Source organism: Ursus americanus, chromosome 18 (assembly GCF_024610735.1).
Source record: "Ursus americanus isolate L20-20 chromosome 18, mUrsAme1.1.p, whole genome shotgun sequence".
In the NCBI taxonomy this organism is placed as follows: Eukaryota; Metazoa; Chordata; class Mammalia; order Carnivora; family Ursidae; genus Ursus; species Ursus americanus.
The window spans coordinates 4,547,161-4,568,495 of record NC_142144.1 but is presented as its reverse complement, the minus strand read 5'-3'; the positions used below and the strand labels follow the sequence as shown (position 1 = coordinate 4,568,495).

The 21,335-nt window shown below is 43.3% G+C and overlaps 1 protein-coding gene across 4 annotated transcripts in view; it reads right to left on the bottom strand.

Moving 5' to 3' along the window:
- Positions 1-21,335, bottom strand: part of MED27 (mediator complex subunit 27) — a 228,265-nt gene that overhangs the window by 152,908 nt on the left and 54,022 nt on the right. For all 4 annotated transcript variants that reach the window (XM_045771168.2, XM_045771169.2, XM_045771167.2 and 1 more), the window contains exon 3: positions 10,233-10,363. In XM_045771168.2, coding sequence (XP_045627124.1) covers positions 10,233-10,363 — 131 coding nt within the window. The remainder of the gene's footprint in view (positions 1-10,232; positions 10,364-21,335) is intronic.

Genomic DNA, 21,335 nt, shown 5'->3' with positions numbered 1-21,335 from the left:
ATGCTCATGGATTGGAAGAATTAACATAGTTAAAATGTCCATGCTACCCAGAGCAATCTACACTTTCAATGCTATCCCGATCAAAATACCGAGGACATTTTTCAAAGAACTGGAACAAACAGTCCTTAAATTTGTATGGAAACAGAAAAGGCCCCGAATCTCCAAGGAACTGTTGAAAAGGAAAAACAAAGCTGGGGGCATCACAATGCCGGATTTCGAGCTGTACTACAAAGCTGTGATCACAAAGACAGCATGGTACTGGCACAAAAACAGACACATAGACCAATGGAACAGAATAGAGAGCCCAGAAATGGACCCTCGGCTCTTTGGGCAACTAATATTTGATAAAGCAGGAAAAAACATCCGGTGGGAAAAAGACAGTCTCTTCAATAAATGGTGCTGGGAAAATTGGACAGCTACATGCAAGAGAATGAAACTTGACCACTATCTCACACCATACACAAAAATAAACTCCAAATGGATGAAAGACCTCGATGTGAGACAGGAATCCATCAAAATTCTAGAGGAGAACATAGGCAACAACCTCTACGACATCGGCCAAAGCAACCTTTTTCATGACACATCCCCAAAGGCAAGAGAAACAAAAGATAAAATGAACTTATGGGACTTCATCAAGATTAAAAGTTTCTGCACATCCAAGGAAACAGTCAGAAAAACTAAGAGGCAGCCCACGGAATGGGAGAATATATTTGCAAATGACACTACAGATAAAGGACTGGTATCCAAGATCTACAAAGAACTTCTCAAACTCAATACACGAGAAACAAATAAACAAATCAAAAAATGGGCAGAAGATATGAACAGACACTTTTCCAATGAAGACATACAAATGGCTAACAGACACATGAAAAAATGTTCAAAATCATTAGCCATCAAGGAAATTCCAATCAAAACCACACTGAGATACCACCTTACGCCAGTTAGAATGGCAAAAATAGACAAGGCAAGAAACAACAATTGTTGGAGAGGATGTGGAGAAAGGGGATCCCTCCTACATTGTTGGTGGGAATGCAAGTTGGTACAGCCACTCTGGAAAACAGTGTGGAGGTCCCTTAAAAAGTTAAAAATTGAGCTACCCTATGACCCAGCCATTGCACTACTGGGTATTTACCCCAAAGATACAGACGTAGTGAAGAGAAGGGCCATATGCACCCCAATGTTCATAGCAGCAATGTCCACAATAGCTAAATTGTGGAAGGAGCCGAGATGCCCTTCAACAGATGACTGGATTAAGAAGTTGTGGTCCATATATACGATGGAATATTACTCAGCTATAAGAAAGAACGAGTTCTCAACATTTGCTACAACATGGACAGCACTGGAGGAGATAATGCTAAGTGAAATAAGTCAAGCAGAGAAAGACAACTATCATATGATTTCTCTCATCTATGGAACATAAGAACTAGGATGATCGGTAGGGGAAGAGAGGGATAAAGAAAGGGGGGGTAATCAGAAGGGAGAATGAAACATGAGAGACTATGGACTATGAGAAACAAACTGAGGACTTCAGAGGGGAGGGGGGTGGGGGAATGGGATAGACCGGTGATGGGTAGTAAGGAGGGCACGTATTGCATGGTGCACTGGGTGTTATACACAACTAATGAATCATCGAGCCTTACATCGGAAACCGGGGATGTACTGTATGGTGACTAACATAATATAATAAAAAATCATTAAAAAAAAAAAAAAAAAAAACAAAGAGAGGGGATAAAAGATAAGTAACATGAACCAATTATCTTTTAAACAGCTACAAAGGACTACCTTATGTATCCGCATTCTGCTACTTGATTAATCTTCCTAATATACCACTTTTTCACACATAGGCCCCTGCTCATGAGCCCCCAGGGCCTGCCGCTCCCCAAGGGAACACACTGCAAGGCCTCGGCCTGGCTTGCAGATCTGCTTGCTGCCCAAGCCTCCAGATCCAAGCCTATCCATGCTCACTCAGCAGGGCCAGACTGGCACCGCCAAACCTTCGCCCGGAGGTATTTCTGTCGGTCCAAATGGCACCTGCTTCCCAGCCATCTAAACACCCAAGGCTTACACCTTCAACTTACTGAGAGTCAGGAGCAGTAAACATCCTGCAGAAAGATGTTCTCAGCCAGCAGGCGTGGGGTTGGAGGGGCGCAGAGGGGAACTAGCCTGCAGGACGTGCTCGTTCAGCCTTCAGTGCCTGAGACAAGGCCAGGAAGGAGAGGAGAGGCGGGGGCCCCAGTTCCCAAGGATTTTCCACTCTAACCAAAACACAAGACAGACAGTGAGTGGCAAACGCCACAGAAGAGCCACAAAGTCAAGTGTCACAGCAGTTATGAGTTGAAGGTTTCTTTCTGCCCAGTCACTGGACCACATTTTTCTTTCCCCAGTCAGTGCCAGACTGAGAGACACACTTCCCTTCTCTACCTGCCAATAACACAAGCACATGAACACACGAGAAAGGACACTGCAAGAACCATTACTGAGTGTGCCTCCTCCGAGCCCCCAAACGAGAGACACTCTGAGGAACGAGGAGGGTGAGGCAACAGGGTGGACTGGACATGCAGGAAGACTCTTCTGCACTGTTGGCCTCGAAACACCTTCGGATTCTATTTCAAGGCAAATGGAAAACAAATGCGGGCAGCAACAATAAAGCAGAGGGAGCAAATGAACGGTGCTTGGGCAATTAAACTTTTACAATGCAATCGGACAAGGCCCGGGCTCTTCCCGGCCCACGCTGCACAGAGCTCTGACCGTGGAGGGTTTCTTTCCGTCCCTGTCAAGCTGGCCTGACCACGGTTCTCCCCCCTTTCCTAGTCACAATCATAAACTGTACAAGAGTCCAGCACACTCGTTTCTACCAGCCTTTTAACCTTTGTAAGGGAACTGGCTGAAACTAATAGGCTGAAAATAATTTTGTTGACGAAACAGAGGGAGACAACGAATTACAGGATTGAAGATCCACGTGCAGGTAAGGTAACCCCTGCTATGTGCTCATTCCTATCCAAACTCAGGACCCCAAAGAGACGTGGACACATTTTTCTAAGATGGGGACGGTACCTCTCACCGTTCCTGGAGGCAGCACCAATCTTGTAGGGAAAAGGCAAGAGCAGCACTGAGTCAGACAGCTTAAACACGACTGGTGTGAATAAATGAGCTTCTGCCGTGCCGGTTATTGGAAACTGATCTCTTCCTTATTAATATGGTCCCGCAATGGAGACAAAGATTTCTCCATGTTCTAGAATGCAAACAATGTTTTAATCTTTAATTATATTCTCAATTTCAACTCTTCTGGAGAGTTACAGCCACCAAGGCCTGGGATTATTTCTTTATTACACAGCCTCTCAGTGGTATTTAATGAATATTGTTACTTAATACTTGCCGGTTGGGGAAAGAAGGATTTAGTGAGTTCCTACTCAAGTTTTGATGACTTTTCCGAAGTTCTCTATTTCCTTTTGGGGACACTCCGTACGGGCAGCACACTTGCTCTGCTCAGCAGCCCAAGCTCGGGAAGAGTCAGCCTGTGGAATGAGCATCCCTGAAGAAAGGGACTCAAGGTACAATGCTCTGCGTTTCTAAAGCTCGTGGCAATGAACCCATGTGCTCCTCGTTCATGGTTTACTCTGCTGGTCTGCTCAGAGGCAAACTAAACTCCAACAAATAGAGATGCCAAATATTCTTTTCAGGGCTCCCATCATCATCTCATTGAAGAATTTAATATAAACTTATCAGCATAGAACCAAATTCTGCCCTCAACCAAATACCAAGATCCTCATGAGGCAAAACAAAGCTCAGGTAATCAGGAAGAAAACGAGGTCCCTGCAAGGAAGTACGTCCGCAGTCACTACTCAAACACCTGTAGCAAGGTTTTTGTAATGGCACAGCGACTATAGAAGCCTGGAGTTTCATACCTGTGTGGCCAAGGGGAAAAACACGTTAAAAAAAAAAAAGTCTTGAAAATTAGCAACAGAAAAGATAATGTCGTAATGGCCAGGAAGCTACAGGAAGAGGCTCTGGGTTTACTGCACTTCGTCCTGGCAAACATTCTCCTTGCTCGGTTTGAACATCAACGACCACGAGAAGCTCCCACCCTCATTCATCACTATCACCAAGGACAGATTTATGCCACTGCTTTGCTCTCCGTGATTCCTGTTGGTTTCACATTAAGCAAAAGACAACATGAGCCTCTGCCTTTCAAGAGCACATCTTGGAAAGAATCCAATCATCTGTATAAGCACCGTGTGTAATTTCAAGTCGATGATCTTCCTGGGAATTAGTGTGCAAGGCAGTGGCAGAAAATGAGCCTCTGTCAGTTAAACTCCCATAGCCAAATTAGAGGCCCTACCGAAGGCAATCTGTTGTTCAAACACTGGAACCCCGAGGTGCACGCGCCGTGTCATTATCCCTGCTACCTCCTGAACTGGTGGCATTTCTTTCCAGCAACACTTGTCCTGCATGCTGTTTTTGTGGTGGTGTTTTTGTTACTCAAACCTGAGGTAGGTCGTCCAAGAACAGGAGCATGCAGACTCCGTGCACTCTGAGAGGTGGTAGATAATACTGAAACAGATGCAAAATGTTGAGGAAATGGTACTGGAAGACTCCACAGAACATCGAGGAATACCACTCAGTGATAAAATGGAATGAGCCACTGACACATACAAAATAAACGAATCTCCAAAATTGAGCAAAAGAAACCGGAAAGAAAATATGTTCCGCAGGACTCCATTTACGTGGCGTTCTAGAAGAGGCAAGAACAGGGTATAGGGATAGAAATTAGAACAGTGGTGGCCTGATCGAGCAACTGGAGCGAAGTAGAGTCAACTCTTTTCAGGAGTCCTGCTGTCAAGATGAGAGAGGGGAGCTGGGAGCTGGAAGAAAGGGGAGTATGAGCCAGGTGTTCCCATGGGAGAAGGGTATGGGTAAGCGTGTTTGCGTACTACCAGGAATGAGCCAGGAGAAAGCGGAATCCTGAAGGTGTGGGAGAGAGAAGAGACCAGAGGACGAATGGCTTGGAGTAGCTGACAGTGTGGGCCTAGTGGGGAAGAGGAAGGGCTGTCCCTAGCTGGGATCATGGACAGTGCCCAACTGACTACAGGACAGGTAGCCTATGAAAGGAAAAGTGCCCTTAATTGAGCCGGCAGGACCCTTTCACAAAGGATAACAAGAGACAAAAGAAACCTCCTGTCCCCACAACTTTCAGGGGACGGGGTAATACTTTTAAAAATAAGCTTTCTGTAGAACAATTTTTGCCCTCGAATCTAAATGAGATCTATGTGTGCAAAGTAAGAACATGCAAGTACTCGCTTGCCTCGCTGCCCAGAGCCAGCACTTCATCAGGCCACCGCCAGGTGTCCCAGGCCGTTCGGCTTGCCGATATGGATCAAAACCGTATCCCATGTTAACAGAAAAGCATGCTGAACGATGAGTCGTGAAGCTGAGACTGCTATCTAAGAGAGCACAAGTAAACATGGCCACATCCGACATGTATTAAATACACAGATATCTCAATAGGCAACTTGCAGATCAATCAAGTAAGACAGCCACTCTCAGCTGATCTCATTCCTACAAGGGTCAAAAGCCTGCTGATGTTTAAACAGGAACAGGGGACATGGCTCCTTTCTGAAAACAACAGGGCCCTTTCCGTAACAGACTCGAAATGAACACTGGGGAATCAGAGGAATGAGGCGGCTTCGTCAGTCAGCCCTCTGAATGCTAACACGTGACAAAAGATCGTTCATCACGAACAGCATCTCTGTCTTCTTACAAGCTTCTTTGGAGACGCAGAAAGATATGAATCATTAATCTCATGAATCACTAATCCTATGGGAACTCAGGGGAGAATCAGGGTCTTCAAAGACTACTACTGTTCAAGCCAACTGCATTTAAAAAACAAACACACCGTACCAATCTCCTGCATTCTTGCCATGCCTGCGGTCTCGCACACTTAGGCAGAGCCAGTGGTTTTGTTGTGGCAGACTTACTGCCACCCAAATGCTGACACAAGCCAATGCGGAAGCCCATCTGTCACTGCATCCACAGAGTTCCACAGGAGGCTCCGTATGGAGCCCGGCACTGGTCCTCCACTGGCTTCCTCCACTGAGAAATAAAACCTTTCCTTAGAATCCTGTAAGCCTATGCGAGAAGCATCAAGCTCTCTTAATAAAGTCAAGCTTCCATCCTTCACCTGGCAGTGGAGAAATTCACTGAAGTTTGGCGAGGCCTCCCTAAGTGTGGATCTCTCTCAGCGCCCTGCCTGTGGCCTTCTTGAGCACTTTGGGATCATGTCATTAGGACTTGGCACACATTACTAGGACTCCCTGCTACTTGTTTGTTCCTGTTTCTGCTCAGAGCTTCTTGAAAGCTAAAATTCTACCTTCTGCATCTCCAAATCCCCAGCACAGTGCATAGGACCAAACACTTGTAGGCCCTGAGTAAATATTTGCTGAATAAATAAGTGAATGGGGCTTACAGGCTCAGCCATTCTTCCCTCTGTGCAATGACTCTCCCCATTGGCAACTACAGTGGTTTTAAAAAAAAAATCCACAAATTCTTTGACAATCCTTCCTTCAAAAGGGAGAGCCTCATCCCCTCCCCTTGAACATCAGTCAGACTTAGTGACTCATTTCTAACCAACAGAATGGGGTGGAATGGATGATGTGTCTTTGGAGGCTAGGTCATAAGAAGGATTGGCTCCGCCTGGCTCTTATTTTCTTAGATGGCTTGCTCTGGGAGAAGTTACCCAAAGTCATGAGGGTACTCAAGCCTCCTGGGGAGAGGGACTGAGGTCTCTTGTCAACAGCCAGCACCACCTTGCCTGCTGTGTGAGCGAGCCACCCTGGACAAGACCTTCAAACCTCAGTCCAACCTTAAGATGATTCCATTTCTGGCTGATACCTGATTGCGATCTTCTGAGAGACTGAGCCAGAACCACCCAGCCAAGCCACGCTCAGATTCCTGAGCCACAAAAAATGTGAGAGATCATGTTTACTGTTGTCAAACCGCCACGTTTTGGGACGATCTGTTATGCAGCAATAGATGACTAATGCACCGTCCTGGAGGGTTTGGGTGTTGTTTTATAAGGGATTTCCTTAATGACAATGTTAGCCTATGCTCATGTCATGCTTATAATAAAAATTTTGTAATTAGCAGTGTTCTACAGAATACAATCATAACACGGCAGATGAATATGCAAATTGAAATGTTCCATAGATAAAATTACACTACCTTCAAGTCTAACAACTACGTTCAATAAATGTTGAGATGTGATACAGAACATTACAATACAATCCTTTTTGGAGGTTGTTTCTTGTTTTTAAACATATATGCATAGAAAAAGTCAAGAATAACATCCATCAAAACCTTACCAATAAATAAAATCTTTAAAAAAAAACAAAACCTTACCAATAACTTTCTCAGCGTGACATGGTATTATTATGTTTTCCTTTCGTGTCATCTTTGGTTTGTTCAAGGTCTATAATATGTATATATTACTAGTGGCCTATGTTTTAATTTAAAATTTTTTTATGGTTCAATTAGTCCAGCAGCTACGTCTTGCGGTATTTCTATTCCTGACTCCAACACAATTAAGAAGCACATAGTAGGTGTTCAATAAAAGTGCACTGAATGTCCTTTAGCTATAGATCCTGCCTACTGGACAGGTCTCTGAAGGGATCCAGGATAGCGTGAGCCCCAAAAGCTCAATGATGTGAAAAGGCAGCAGTCAATTTTCACAGGAAACAGGCTACTAAGTATAGGAAATCATTCCGACGTTGTATTCTTAGGACACAGTAACCACTTTTCTCTTTGAAACTAAGTATTTTGAGTGATTTATTATAAATTTATAATGACAGTTGTGAACACCTCCTTTTTTTTTTTGGCATGAGAACAGAGTCTGTTGATTGCCTTGGTGCTTAAAATAGTTTCTAAGTGTCCTCATAATAGCATGTCACCTGTAAACGGGTTTCAAGCCAATGCAAATGAACAAATGGTGAACAGATGGACTAAGAGCTGACTTTTGTCAAGAGAGAGTTAGCAACAAACACTTTTTGGCTCCAGTCTTATGGGACCATTAGAAAGTCTTTTACTTCTCGCCAAACACCTTGCCTCAGTAGACAATCCATGCAGGGAAAATGACAAGTTACAAGGCCCATTAGACTTTGGAGAGCTGAAAGTTGGAGATCTGCAGAATCACCAAATCAACATACAAGAAACAACAGATAATGTTCCTTCAGGAGCCTTCTACCAAACAGTGAAAACTCTCTGCTTTGCATCAAAGTGTCTGAAAAACGTGCACCTGTGCATGTAGCAGGGAGAAAAGAACTTGTTGAAAGCCAGTTGGTTATGCTCATCTTCTGGAAGCAAATGTTAATTGTGAAGAAAACCTGAAAATCATAGAAATGGTGGTGCGAGTGTCCAGCAACAAGGGAAAAGATCCCCAGAGGCATCCTCCGTGACCTCCCAGCTCTCCGCTGGCCTCTCTCCACCTAATGTCACCTCCTTGGAGAGGCCTTCTTTGACCACCCGATCTAAGCAGTTTCCCCAATCCCATCCCTTACTACCCTATGTGTTCCTTTCTAAGCACCTATCATAACCAGAAATTATTATATTAATTTGTTTAAGGGTGCTTTTGGGGGGGGGCCTTTTCCCCCTCCAAACAAAAAGCTTCAGGAAGATGGGACCACATCTGTGTTGCTCATGGTTGTATCCCCACAGCCTAGGACAGTCCCTGGCAGATAGCAGGTACAATATTTGTTAATCAAACAGAAAATAAGTGAGATCTTGCATAAAGGCAAACAACTGAGTTCTCACCTAGAAACACTCCTCTGGACTGGAATTTTTAAAATATACAGCTGATCCCTGAACGACACGAGTTGGAAGTGCACAGGTCCACCTATACGTGATTTTTTTTTCAATACAGTACTATAAATGTATTTTCTCTTCCTTAAAATTTTCCTAATAACATTTTCTTTTTTCTAGCTTATTTTATTATAAGACTAGAATATATAATACATTTAATATGCAAAATACATGTTAGTCGACTGTTTATGTTATCTGTAGGCTTCCAGTCACTCTTAGGCTATTAGTTGTTAACTTTGGGGGGAATCAAAAATTATACACAGATCTTCGACTGTGCCCGTGATCCCCGCATTGTTCAAGGTGTCAACTGTAGTTTGTAACTGAGGATGTAACCAAAAGAGGGTACAATAGGAGGGCAGGACAGGCTAGGGAATGTGTCTAAAGTCCCAGCCAAGCCATCTGGGAGTCCTGCCTCGCTCAGGGAAGTGTGTGCACTCACAGAGAAGCTATCAGCAAAGACTGGTGTGTTTGCATTTCCGATTCCACACAGAGTGAGCCTTGGCCTTCATCTGCTGGAGCTTCTAGCACAAAATAACTCAATAGGTAAAAGGATGAATCCCTTGTGGCATGCTCGAAAGAATATTACACAGCAACAACAACAACAACAAAAACCCAAACAACCTAGATGAATCTAACAGACATTATGCTGAGTGGAAAAGAACTGATAACAAAAGATTACATATTGCGTGACTCCAATGATGTGAAGTTCAAGAACAGGTAAAAATCAATCGTTCAAAGAAAGTGGAACAGTGTTAAACCTGGGTAGGGAGGTAGCACATGTACAGACTGGGAACACGGGGAGGAGCCCTCATGGGATTCTGGAAGCGGTGGCCACGTGGTCTGGTCTGGGTGGAGCTACATGGAAGTGTGCACATGTGAAAACAATCACCGAGCTGTACATTTCTGAACCTCACAGTATCTCTTACCTCTCCTACTAGGAAAAAGAAGAACTCACATTTTATGAGTTTAAAAGAGAACGAGTGAGTCTAGCACGACTCAAATCCCAGCTCCCCCGGATTCTCTAGGTGGCCCACAGCTTATCAAAATGTGCTCCTCAGCTGTCTCATCGGTTAAATAAGGACAACCATACTTAGGCTCTGCCAACTCTGGGAATGTGACAAGGAAATAAAGGAAAGGCTACGAGGTATCTAAATCCTAGGTGGAAAAGTCACACACAAAATACGCCAATTATGAAGCGTATCATCACTGCTTCACTTAAGATCTATGCAAAAGATGTGACCTGCGTGCTGGGTTTCTAATTTTAGCAGGTACCCTGGCAAAAGGAAGAACAGTCTCACAAAAAATACCTTTCCATTCACTGAAAACAAGCACCAAGGAGAGTTCACCCAGGACAAAAGAACTGTTTCAAACCCATTACTCACTGAGGTGGTAAGACAAGAGTCGTGGGCTGAGCCTTCGGTCTCCGTTTAGCAGATACTCCCATCTGGTTAGCAGAGCGTTTCAAGGACTGTTGATTCAAAAGGCCAGACGCCAGACCTGCATGGTACTGCAACTGCACAGACAGAACAAAAGGGGAAGAGAAATACCGTTTGGTAAACGCAGGCCAAGGGGTATGAAACTATCAATACTTGATGTATCTTACCCCTTAGAACATTTTAAATCACGTCAAATGCAGTGGCTAACATTTTGCTTCAAGGAATGTATTTGTAAAGAGCTACTGAGACAAGCGGGAAAAGCAGTGTGGACAAGGTTGTTCATCACAGCATTACGTAATGATGGAGAACCGGGGACGACCTGAACACCCAACAGTAACTGGGAATTTGGTTAAGATACGGAAAGAAATTTGAGACATCACTTTGTTGAATAAAAACCAAAAACAGGTTACACTATAAATGGAGAGACACTTAAAAAGACGGTCTCTTAAACATTAACAGTAATAGGGGCACCTGGGTGGCTCAGTGGGTTAAGTATCCAATTCTTGGTTCTGGCTCAGGTCGTCATCTCAGGGTTGTGAGAATGAGCCGCGTGTCAACTCCACACTCAGTGGGGAGTCTGCTTGGGATTCTTTCTCCCTCTTTCTCTCTCTCTTCCTCTGCCCCTCCCCCCACTTGCGCTGTCTGTCTCTCTCTCAAATAGAATAAGATCTTGAAAAAAATAAAATGTTAATAGTATATTCCTAAGTAGCAGAACTTGAGTAATTTTTCTTTCTTCTTTATTTTTCACTACTATTTCATATATGCTTTATATAAATGGTTTTTTAAAGCCTACGTCATTTTTTATAAGAAGATCCATGGGGCTTCCTTAAAGACAAATTAGTTCTGAGAACTCTTGGTTAGAACAAAAACCACATAACTGGGTGTCTACTGCATTTCCTGGGAGCACAACATGGTCTATCATAAACATAAATGAAACACACAGTGTGGTCAGCCTCAACATTTGGAACCACTGGGCCACTGTCTTCAGTGCTGAAGATACAAGTGTCAGTCATAAGAAGCTCCTGAGTACATCTTACAACAAAGCATACGAATGGATGCAGGCTCACTGAAGAGAACAGGACGGAGAAGTGCATTTCACTCTGTATACATGTAACTGGAACAACACACACTCTCAGTGAGCTCCAGGCCTGCATCCTTTGCTTTGTTCTGGACAAACTGCTGAGCTTCGAAGTTACTCAGGACATGTCATTTTACTTCTCTAGACCTCCATTTCACTATTGGAAAAGAGAAGTAACACTGCCTAACTCTAAACCCAAGAGGATTTAAGAAAAAAAAATCCACCTTATTGAGTTACAATTTACATAAAATAAAATGCACACATTTTAAGTGTACACCTGGATGAGTTATGATAATGTCTATACCTGTGAAACTGCCACCCCAATCGAGGAACAGACAATGTCCATCACTGAAGAAAGTCCCCTTGTGCCCAATGCAGTCTGTCTCCCCCCCATCTCCTACCATCAGGATCTTTTGTTTTAAAATACAACTCATCATTCTCACTCTTTGCCAAGTGAAGCTTATATCCAATCTGACATGTGACGGTGACTGCTCTCTTTCTTTTTTAATCCCATATTTTTGTATTTTAGATCTTAAGAGTTGTCATCAATCTCTCAATAATAAAATTATCCTTGAAAGGTATCCCAATTTTGAACAGATGTAAATAAAACATTCAGACGTGAAAACGCCAAGCTAAGAATTTGGATTGAGACCATTTATAACATCCAATATGTTTCTTCTTCCCTTCTCAAATTAAGCAAGGTCCTTCAAACATTTATTCAGAATTAACTAAACATACAAATAGTAATTCACTCTGAAGCTCTGAATCAATTTCTTTTCAAAATGCTCTTTCAAGACATAGATTTCCTTTGCAGAGTCAGCTACATTACAGTTCATGGTAATGAAACTGGTGACCACCATATCAAAGGGGCTGGGCCCTGCATGCAAAGGGTAATAACATTCTGAAAAATAAATGGTTCACCTAAAGCCAGTGGGCTGTATACAAATAGAGAGAGCAAGAAAACAGAACCAACTGAAATGATCTGCTGCTTGAAAGTGGCCATAAAAATGAAGATATCCAGTGACCCAGTAAGACCGAAATGTCTGTGTTTGAAGCATCCATATTGCTTTTTAACAGGCTCTTGATTTACTTGGTCGATTTGCTGTGGGAGCCTTATGGCTGCACAATACAAGACAAAGATGTATCACATTCATAATAAAAATGGAGCTCTTCTCAGGGTGGAAAGGGGGGGGCATAATTTGGCTCTAACAACTCATCTTAGACCAATGAATTTTGCTCAAATTTGTTTTTCTCCTACAGATTTCTCAAATGGGAAATCAATGGAAGCAAGGGACAGTACAAGTTTGAAAGACAATGTTTCAAAATGTCAGCTACTTGGGTTTCGATCTTCCCCACCAGAATTTGCAATGAGTGCAATATGCACGGGGGTTTATGGAATTAAAGGGAAAGACAGCTTGGCAGGGGTCCCCTCCTGGCTCAAGGAATCGTCTCTCCTTGTGGCTCTCCTTCCTCTTCGTATCTTATTAGGGTCCGTGCAAGCTCAGCCATTCCGGCCCTGCTGACTCTTTGAGGGGAAGAGTCCTGCTAACTACGCAGAGTGGCAGGGTGGCTCTGCCCGCCTGGCATCGTTTTGATCATGTGCCCAAACAAACAAAAACCCCAAACAGCAGAAACGCATGCTAGCTGCTGTCTTTTAAAGGGTTCTTTAAAACTTCGACCATCTTGGGCGCTCTCGATATACACTGTACCTCTAAGAGCACACGGAGAGGGAAGGACTCCTCTTTCCAAAAAAACAAAACCTGCCCTTCAGAGCTGACTCCTAGTGATTAAGCAACATTTGTTAATCATATATACGTATCCCAGTTTCCAGGAACACAGCTCTGACTGTCAAGATCTATAAGCGGCCCATTAAATATTTACTGAACCATCTTTATCATGGGAGAAAAGGTCAAAGTTAATAAAACTGACAGGCAGATCCCGTCCAACTGGATTTATCCATTATTTAAGCACCAAATACTCCATTCCATGAAACACAGTTTAGATCTGAAAAGACTCTTGGAAAACGTTCACTCAGCCAATGGTTCTAAAACAGCAGAAGGGAGTTCAGAGCAAATCCACAAATTAACATTAAGAACATATCACTCCCCAAAATGCTGCCATAAGTTTTCAATTACAGGTTCTGTAATATTTTCTATAAAAATATATTTCAATAAACATACTTCGCTCCAAATGTCTGTGGCATGGAAACAACTCTATTTCCAAAAAGCAACTTATCAAAGTTCTAATGCAATTTTTCTATCCAAGATCATTTCTCCACTAACTAGCAAGAATAAAATGAAAGAGGGTGAGAAAGAAAACAATCTATTCTTTTAACTGCCACCTCACACAGCTGTGGGGAATGGGAATGTTGGTGTGGTGAGCATTTATTTACTGGTAAACTGCCATTCTGTGCTAACAGCTATTTCAATGCTCTTTGGATTTAGAGAGCATTTCTCTCAGCTGCAATTTTGCTATTATTGTCAACTTCCTATTTTCTGCTATTGACCTAGGACTTTTCGGTCAGTTCTCAACCTGTAGCCCTTTCTAATCAATTACATCTACTAATTACCTCTATACCTGGGAAATCTCAACAACTCATAATGAGCTGGAAAACACCTCTGAGAATTAGGAAAACTTCAATTCACTGGGTATTTTCTTTAAAGTAACACTGTTTGGGGGCACCCGGGTGGCTCAGTCAGTTAAGCATCTGCCTTCGGCTCAGGTCACGATCCTGGGGTCCTGGGATCAAGCCCCGCGTCAGGCCCCCTGCTCAGCAGGAGCCTGCTTCTCCCTCTCCCTCTTCCCCTCCCCTGCTCATGCTTGCTCTCCCTTTCTCTCTCAAAAAAATAAACAAAATCTTTAAAAAAATAAAGTAGCACTGTTTTAGCAATATTAAACAAGCAAAAGTGCCAAGGGTTACAAGGTAAGGTCGTTGTTAACTCTCCCGTGCAGACCGACCACCTCTGTAACCGGCATCCTCTTTAAAGATGTGCAACCGGACTCTGCTACTTACAAGAGCTGTGTGATCTTACATGTCTCACTTCCCTCTCCACAAAATATGCATTCTATCTTCTCCTCAGGCTCTGAAGTTTCATTCCTTTGGGTTTCTAAAGGAGTTACATGGGTATCTGGCTTCACCATAAAATGGTGACACAATGTCCCCACAACTTCACACAATAAAGCTCAACAACCCTTTCACCTGGATAGGCTCGTTCTTTATAGAATCCGCTTTAAAAGAAGTCCAGAGGGGCACCTGGGTGGCACAGCGGTTAAGCGTCTGCCTTCGGCTCAGGGCATGATCCCAGCGTTATGGGATCGAGCCCCACATCAGGCTCTTCCGCTATGAGCCTGCTTCTTCCTCTCCCACTCCCCCTGCTTGTGTTCCCTCTCTCTCTGGCTGTCTCTATCTCTGTCGAATAAATAAATAAAATCTTAAATAAAAAAATAAAATAAAAGAAGTCCAAATTTCTGAGGCCTATATTCAGTTACCTTTAGTATGTTTCAAATTACAAATAACAACACATACTGGAAGGAAACAGTATTAAAGTAAATTATAAAAAAAGGATTCAAATGCAAAGTTTCTGCCTTATATCTTGGGTTCAGAGAATCAGATGAGCAACGATGTCCTTTGGTTGGCTCTCCACTTGGCTGTCTTCCACATTGTTCTGAATGTTTCTATCTGCTCCAAGACAGAGAGAGGATATATTTTGCAATGGACAGAAGTTTGAGGAGCAAATAGAAGGAAAGTCACCATACCTATCACATTCAATATTCTAATTAAGCCAGTGGCGTTCAATTAGGTCTAGCATATAAAAGCTGAAATGTTTGCTAAAACCTCCCTGGGGTCCATGGTACAGCATCTATTCATCCCCAACATTATTCTATCCATGCCATATGGCCTGAATCCCACTTTAAGAAAACCTGACATTCAAAATTCTCAAAATTTATAAGCCAGATCAACCAAGCTTTGATTCTCCCCACTGTGAAAATCATGATCTCCTTTTCAAAGATTCACCAAAGGCTTCTTTTGGGGAGGGGGTGTTAAAAAAAGAAAAAAAAAAAGTTGTCCTGACCTTAAAACATAGTTCACTTTATTTTTAAAAATCACTTTATGTATAATTTCTTGTAAGTTTCTCAGAAGACCAGCAAGACAGACTGGTACTTCCGGTAACTAAACCCTTTGGGTGAGGAGTAAGACAGAACTAAGTTAAACAAATTCTGGCTGGCTTAGACAAGGGGCCCATGGGAGGGGAGGAAGAGATCAAGAGGCTACGGAGCCCCACCACCTCCTCTCCCAGTCGCTCCAGGCCAGTTTCCCTTCTCTGAGCACAGAGCTTCTGCCTGTCACTGGGACTTGGCAGCCAGGAAAGGCAGCCGTGTCTTATTTCTTGGTCCAGGAATGAAGCTAAGCTGGCTACCTGGGGAGACATTTCTTGAGGGTGCAGACCTTGTTATTGATTACTCTGCATTCGCAACAGTACCCAGGATAGTGCACTGCATACAGGAGAAGCTAATGAATTTGTCAACTGGTAAGGGAACTGGCAGATTAGTGAAACTGCTACAGCCTGGCCTGGCCTGTCACTGTAGCCAGTACAGAGAACAGAATGGCCCCATCGGACAGTCCTCTTAAGGCTGGGCACTTACAGAAGCAAGCACACTGCTTTGCAGGCTCACTGTCATAGCAGAACCACAAGGAACACCTCTTTCCTTTTATTCTAACTGCCCCAAATAGTGGGTATGTCTAAAAAAACCTCTATTCAGGCTTGAGTTCAGGAAAAGGCATCTGTAGGGACTGCACTCGGATGACTTCAAATCACAGAACTCTAATATTAGAGAAGGGCCTTGGAGACACCAACCTCCACCCCCCCCCCCCCCGCATCTGCATTTTATAGGCGAGGAGACTCAGGCCTTAGAAGTCATTGGCCCAAGGTCACACATACCCAGAGGGGGAGGGAGGCCATTCAGGATTCACCTCCCCTGTCTTTTCCGGGAAGGGAGGGTGGGGGGGAGGCCGCTAAGCATCTTTCTTCCTGGAGGACCTGACATTTGTTACCTCTGCCAGCAGGAGAGCACAGTGACTCTTCCCAGACAAGGGACTGAGACTGTGCTCAGGGACCACGATGTTAGCTAGCATCACCGGCGTCTGCTAGCTTGTTTGCTCCCTTCACTCCGACCTCTTTTAGGTATGAGATGTCACATGTTCTTCCCTTGTACTGACTGCAGTCATGTCTCAAGTGGGGAGTTTGGGAAATTCTAAATTTTAAGGCTTTAATATCATTCATGGTTAAAAACCATGGAGAAAAGAAATCAAGAAATCATAGAAACCTCAATATGTCCAAAAATCTAAATTTTAGACTTGGCAATAACACATTAACCTTCCTGGCATCTCTGCTATTTACTGTTCTCTGATAGGGCAACTGTGCTATTGCCTAATAGGTTTTTATAAATTCTCTTACTGCCCAGGCAAGTCCATACATATAATCTGTTTTTACTTAGGGATTCTCTTTGAGAATGTGTGTAATACATCATGAGAGCAATAAGCAAGGACATTAGCCATGGAGTATTACTTCCCCCGCAGATCCCTGACCAAAACAGACAGTGCTGGTTGGCATGAGTGTGTTGAAAATCCTTCCCAGATGCAACAGAACACACCAAGCTCACAGCCCTGATCTCAGGACAATATGACACCTGGATCAAGTCACATTCCATAGAGCTGGAATATGCGGATGTGGCGGGTGGGTGGGGATGGGGGCCAATCTGAGATTCTCATGTAATCCCTATTTCCCCTAAACCATTAAACTAGAACCAATATTTGTGCAAAACCAGGAACACTTCATCGCCACTTTGAGTTGCAAGACCTTTGCCCCTCGTTATTGAAATATATTTTGTTTCTAGCTAATGAGAAAAAAACATGTATTACGATAAAGCTCTAATTCTTCTTTGGAACATAACTCTAAGGAGAGAAACAAGCAAGCCTGACTGTTATTATCTGTGCCAAGGAAAACAGCTACAGAAAAATACCATAAATCTAATTGTTTTGCTTGGGTTTTTATCTAAATATTAGATAATGGTATTAGCTTCTTTCCTTTTATCTCCTAACGCTTCTTTGAAATAGCCAGTATTAAAAAAAAAAAAAAAAGAAAGAAAGAAAAAAGAAAGAGAAACAACCTTAGAGTTGAGCCTTGATGGGCAAATGATCTTTTTACTTGGTCAAAACAGCATCAATAAACCATAAGAAAGAAGCCTCCAATTTATTTGCCTATTTGTTCTCTACTGGAAAGCTGGGTTTCAGGCCTTTCAATTACTAGGACAGCAGGACCGGAGTCAGGGCTGTGCTGCTGCCCAACTATGGCATCATTTACATGCTAAATGCCATTTGGGTTTCTCTTCTCCTGCACATGAACCCTCAACTGTCCCAACTTCACAAACTGTCAAAGCAGCAAACAGAGAGGATGGGTAGCAACCTTTTACTTTATTACATCTCTGTAACGTTTAGGGTCATTTAGAATGGTGCTTCTGGTACATCCCAGAGCTCGCACCTTTACGAACAGGCCTTTCTCCACAACTGCTCCTATTTACACCACAGCTGTACGCATGTTATCGTACGTCAGAGATGCCAATCAGCTGGAGGGGATATCACTCATCCATCTGAGCAGATTCACTAACGAAGCAAACTGTGAATGTGGCTAAAAATGGAGGAAACTGCCAGCAAGGGGACTACTGGGAGAGGAAAAGAGTACAAAGACAAAAGAAAGCCACGAAGGAGAGAGGACAGACGAGGGTATACTAGAATCCATGCCTCCCTATCTCTGTTACTCACCTCGCACCTCAGACCAGGCTCTCAACCTGTGTGCCCCGCAAGTTTCCCACAATGCACAGGGTCATAAAGGAAGATCATATTGGAAGCTCACCTGACCACGTAAGATACAGGCAGGAAACAGAAATAGGATCCAGACAAACGTGACACTGTGTCAACGAGAGAAGGCTGACATCATAAAAGCATGGTGACAGTGAGTGAGAATGTGCCCTCTGAAGAGGGACGACACGGTGCCATCCTGTTCGCCCATCCTCCTGTTAGAGGAGAAAGCCCACGGCGGATAGGTCATCACGTCCTTGTCTCCCAGCTAAGCATGAACCAGCCCAGAACAATTACCCCTTTACACACTACGTACTCAACAAAAACAGAATGTGTGCTTGACTCTGTTATGACTAAAGACAGAAGTAGCAGGGAAGAATGACACATCCCGGAATTATCTTTATGCTTCCACCAGAAATGCTGAATACTAGTCTCTAAATGCACACATAAGGCCTAGAACCAAAGTCTAAAAAAGGAGGCTAGGATTATATCTAAGGCCCCTTCTAACATTGAAATTCTATGATGTTATAAATATTTCTCTTAAGAAAATGCAGTTCTGAACTTGACTTCCTAATATAAAAATCAACGCTGTTGAAATTTAAATATACTTATGAAGTGCAAACATTTCCCTAGTCACCAAAAGTCTCCAACGGAGGCAGTTACTGAGGGGGTGGGGGAAAGACTCTCTGTGGTATTAGTCGAAACCGAGTGCAGGTAAGGGCCTACTGGGCATGGAATGTTTACGGACATACCAAATACCTTGTTTGTTCTTCTTCCCAAAGCATTCATGGGGAGGCATGGGGGAAGAACTGAATATTCCCATATAACACATACATCCCTGGGTATACCCTCCAAAAAAGGGGGATGATTTCAACTGAGAAATGAATAAAATGAAAGCCACCAGACACTTGTAGATCACAAATCTAGAATGCTGAGTATCTGTCACCTGCCCAGTTATCACTGCATAGATTTCAGTCAAAAAACCAGTAAAGATGATATTTTCAAATGGCCAATTTGATAAATATAAAATTATGATTAGATTATTATCAACCTCTCTTCTGGGCAGTAAAAATGACTCTTATGTGCCTTCCAGTCAGCTCAGGTTTAGCTGGAGCTTAACTCTAACATCTGCCAATGTCACTAAGTGCCCATTTCTGCTCCCAGCACCATTTTCCTTACTGTCACATGCAGCCCCCATCAGCTTCCTCTGCTGTCAGCCAGGGAGGGATCTGGTCAGACTTCCCTCCAACCCTGGCTTACCTGGGATATGAAGGAGGAAGAGGTAGGGAAGAGGGAAAGGTAGTGCAGAGAAAGTGCAGAGAAAACTTGGAAGGAGAAGGGAAATAGGGAGCCATGTGATCATGGACTCTAAGATCTAGAACTATGACGTCAAAGTGAAACAAGCAGGAGTGGAAGAGTTGAAGAACAGGTGTAGGAATGAGACAGGATAGATGCGAAAGCCTTAAGCACAGGGCCCAGCGAAGACAGAGCTGTTCTTATGATGATCAGATGTGACTACACCCGGAAATTCGCCTCCTCCAACAATGCCAGAATGACTGAATGTTCACAAAACGGAGTAGAATCATCATCTTTTCATCAAATACTGTCACCCCAACCGTCAGGTAATAAACTGATAAGTGTAACGGAAAAAAGGGGGGAAACGCACCCTATAGGCTGTTCTGAATGAGCAGCTGTGTTGAGAAGGAAGCCCAACTCAGTTCTTGGACCGTCGAGGAGAACCCATCACACTGATGGTGCCTCTCGGCCAACTCTGAGTAAAACTCAATACCATCCAGGACAACTGTTATGAGGCCTGTGAAAACACAGTAAGCACTCTATTTTTTTTTTTTTTTTTTTTTTTTTTTTTTTTAAGATTTTATTTATTTATGTGACAGAGAGACAGCCAGCGAGAGAGGGAACACAGCAGGCGAGTGAGAGAGGAAGAAGCAGGCTCCTAGCCGAGGAGCCCGATGTGGGACTCGATCCCGGAACGCCGGGATCACGCCCTGAGCCGAAGGCAGACGCTTTAACGACTGCGCTACCCAGGCGCCCCACACAGTAAGCACTCTAAATGCAAAGCAACCCAGAGGGTTTCTGGAAAGCTCCTTCTAATCTGCTGAGGAAATTCTTCTTTTTAATCTACATACAACCCAAATGCCCGGAAAGTTGGCTCAACCTAATGCAGTCAACAATCAAGTTACAGAGTATTTCTTACACAACCCAGAGTACTCAGCACTGGAAGATCAAAGTCTCTTCTCCAGACTCCTGGGACTTGTTTCCTTCTTCATAGGACTGTTGAAGGTTTTTTGTTGGTTTAAATTCTGGCTGCGATTGTCTGTGAGTACTTGAAAGTATGAGAAGTATCAGAAAAGGCAAAGCAGATGTCAGCCTAAGAGGCAGGATTTTCCTGTGATAAATATAGGGCTATGATTTTTTGTGTGTGTTTGGAACTTAGAAAACCCTAAATCATACCTACGAACAGTGGATATGTTTTTGGTTTACAATGAAGAACAGGTCAGAGTGAATTTTCTACTGACCGATGTGAGGCCGAGGCATGATTTCTACTATTGTTAATCTAATGAAGAATGCAGGTATGTAGTCAACTGTCTGGATGTAAATCATAGGCCCTGCACTTAAGTGTGTGGCTGGGGGTGAGTTATTCAACTTTCGGAGCTTCTGTTCTTCCTCTTTATTACCGGGGATAATGATGCTCCTCGATACTACTTGATTACTCTAGAAGCAATCTGGGGTTTCACTGAGCAAAACCACGTTCAGTTAGTGAGGGTTAAATACATGAAAGTGTTGAGCAAAATGACTGGCACAAATACACACTCAATAAACGTTAATTGTGAATATTATTAACAGGCTGAGATTGCTGGGCCATTAACAATTAGACTGAGTATCAAGGGTGATTGAGCCAATGACTGAAAGGCATTACTTCTGACCAAAAAAAAAAAAAAAAAAAAAAACCCAAAAACAAAACAAAACAAAACCTTAGAGGAGCTGGACCAGCGAAAAACAGGCCTATTTCCAGATGGATCTGGGGAAGGGGAGTGTACAGCGATGGCTGGACCATAAGGCTGGAGCCCCTACTCTGATGTGCAAGTTCCTCACT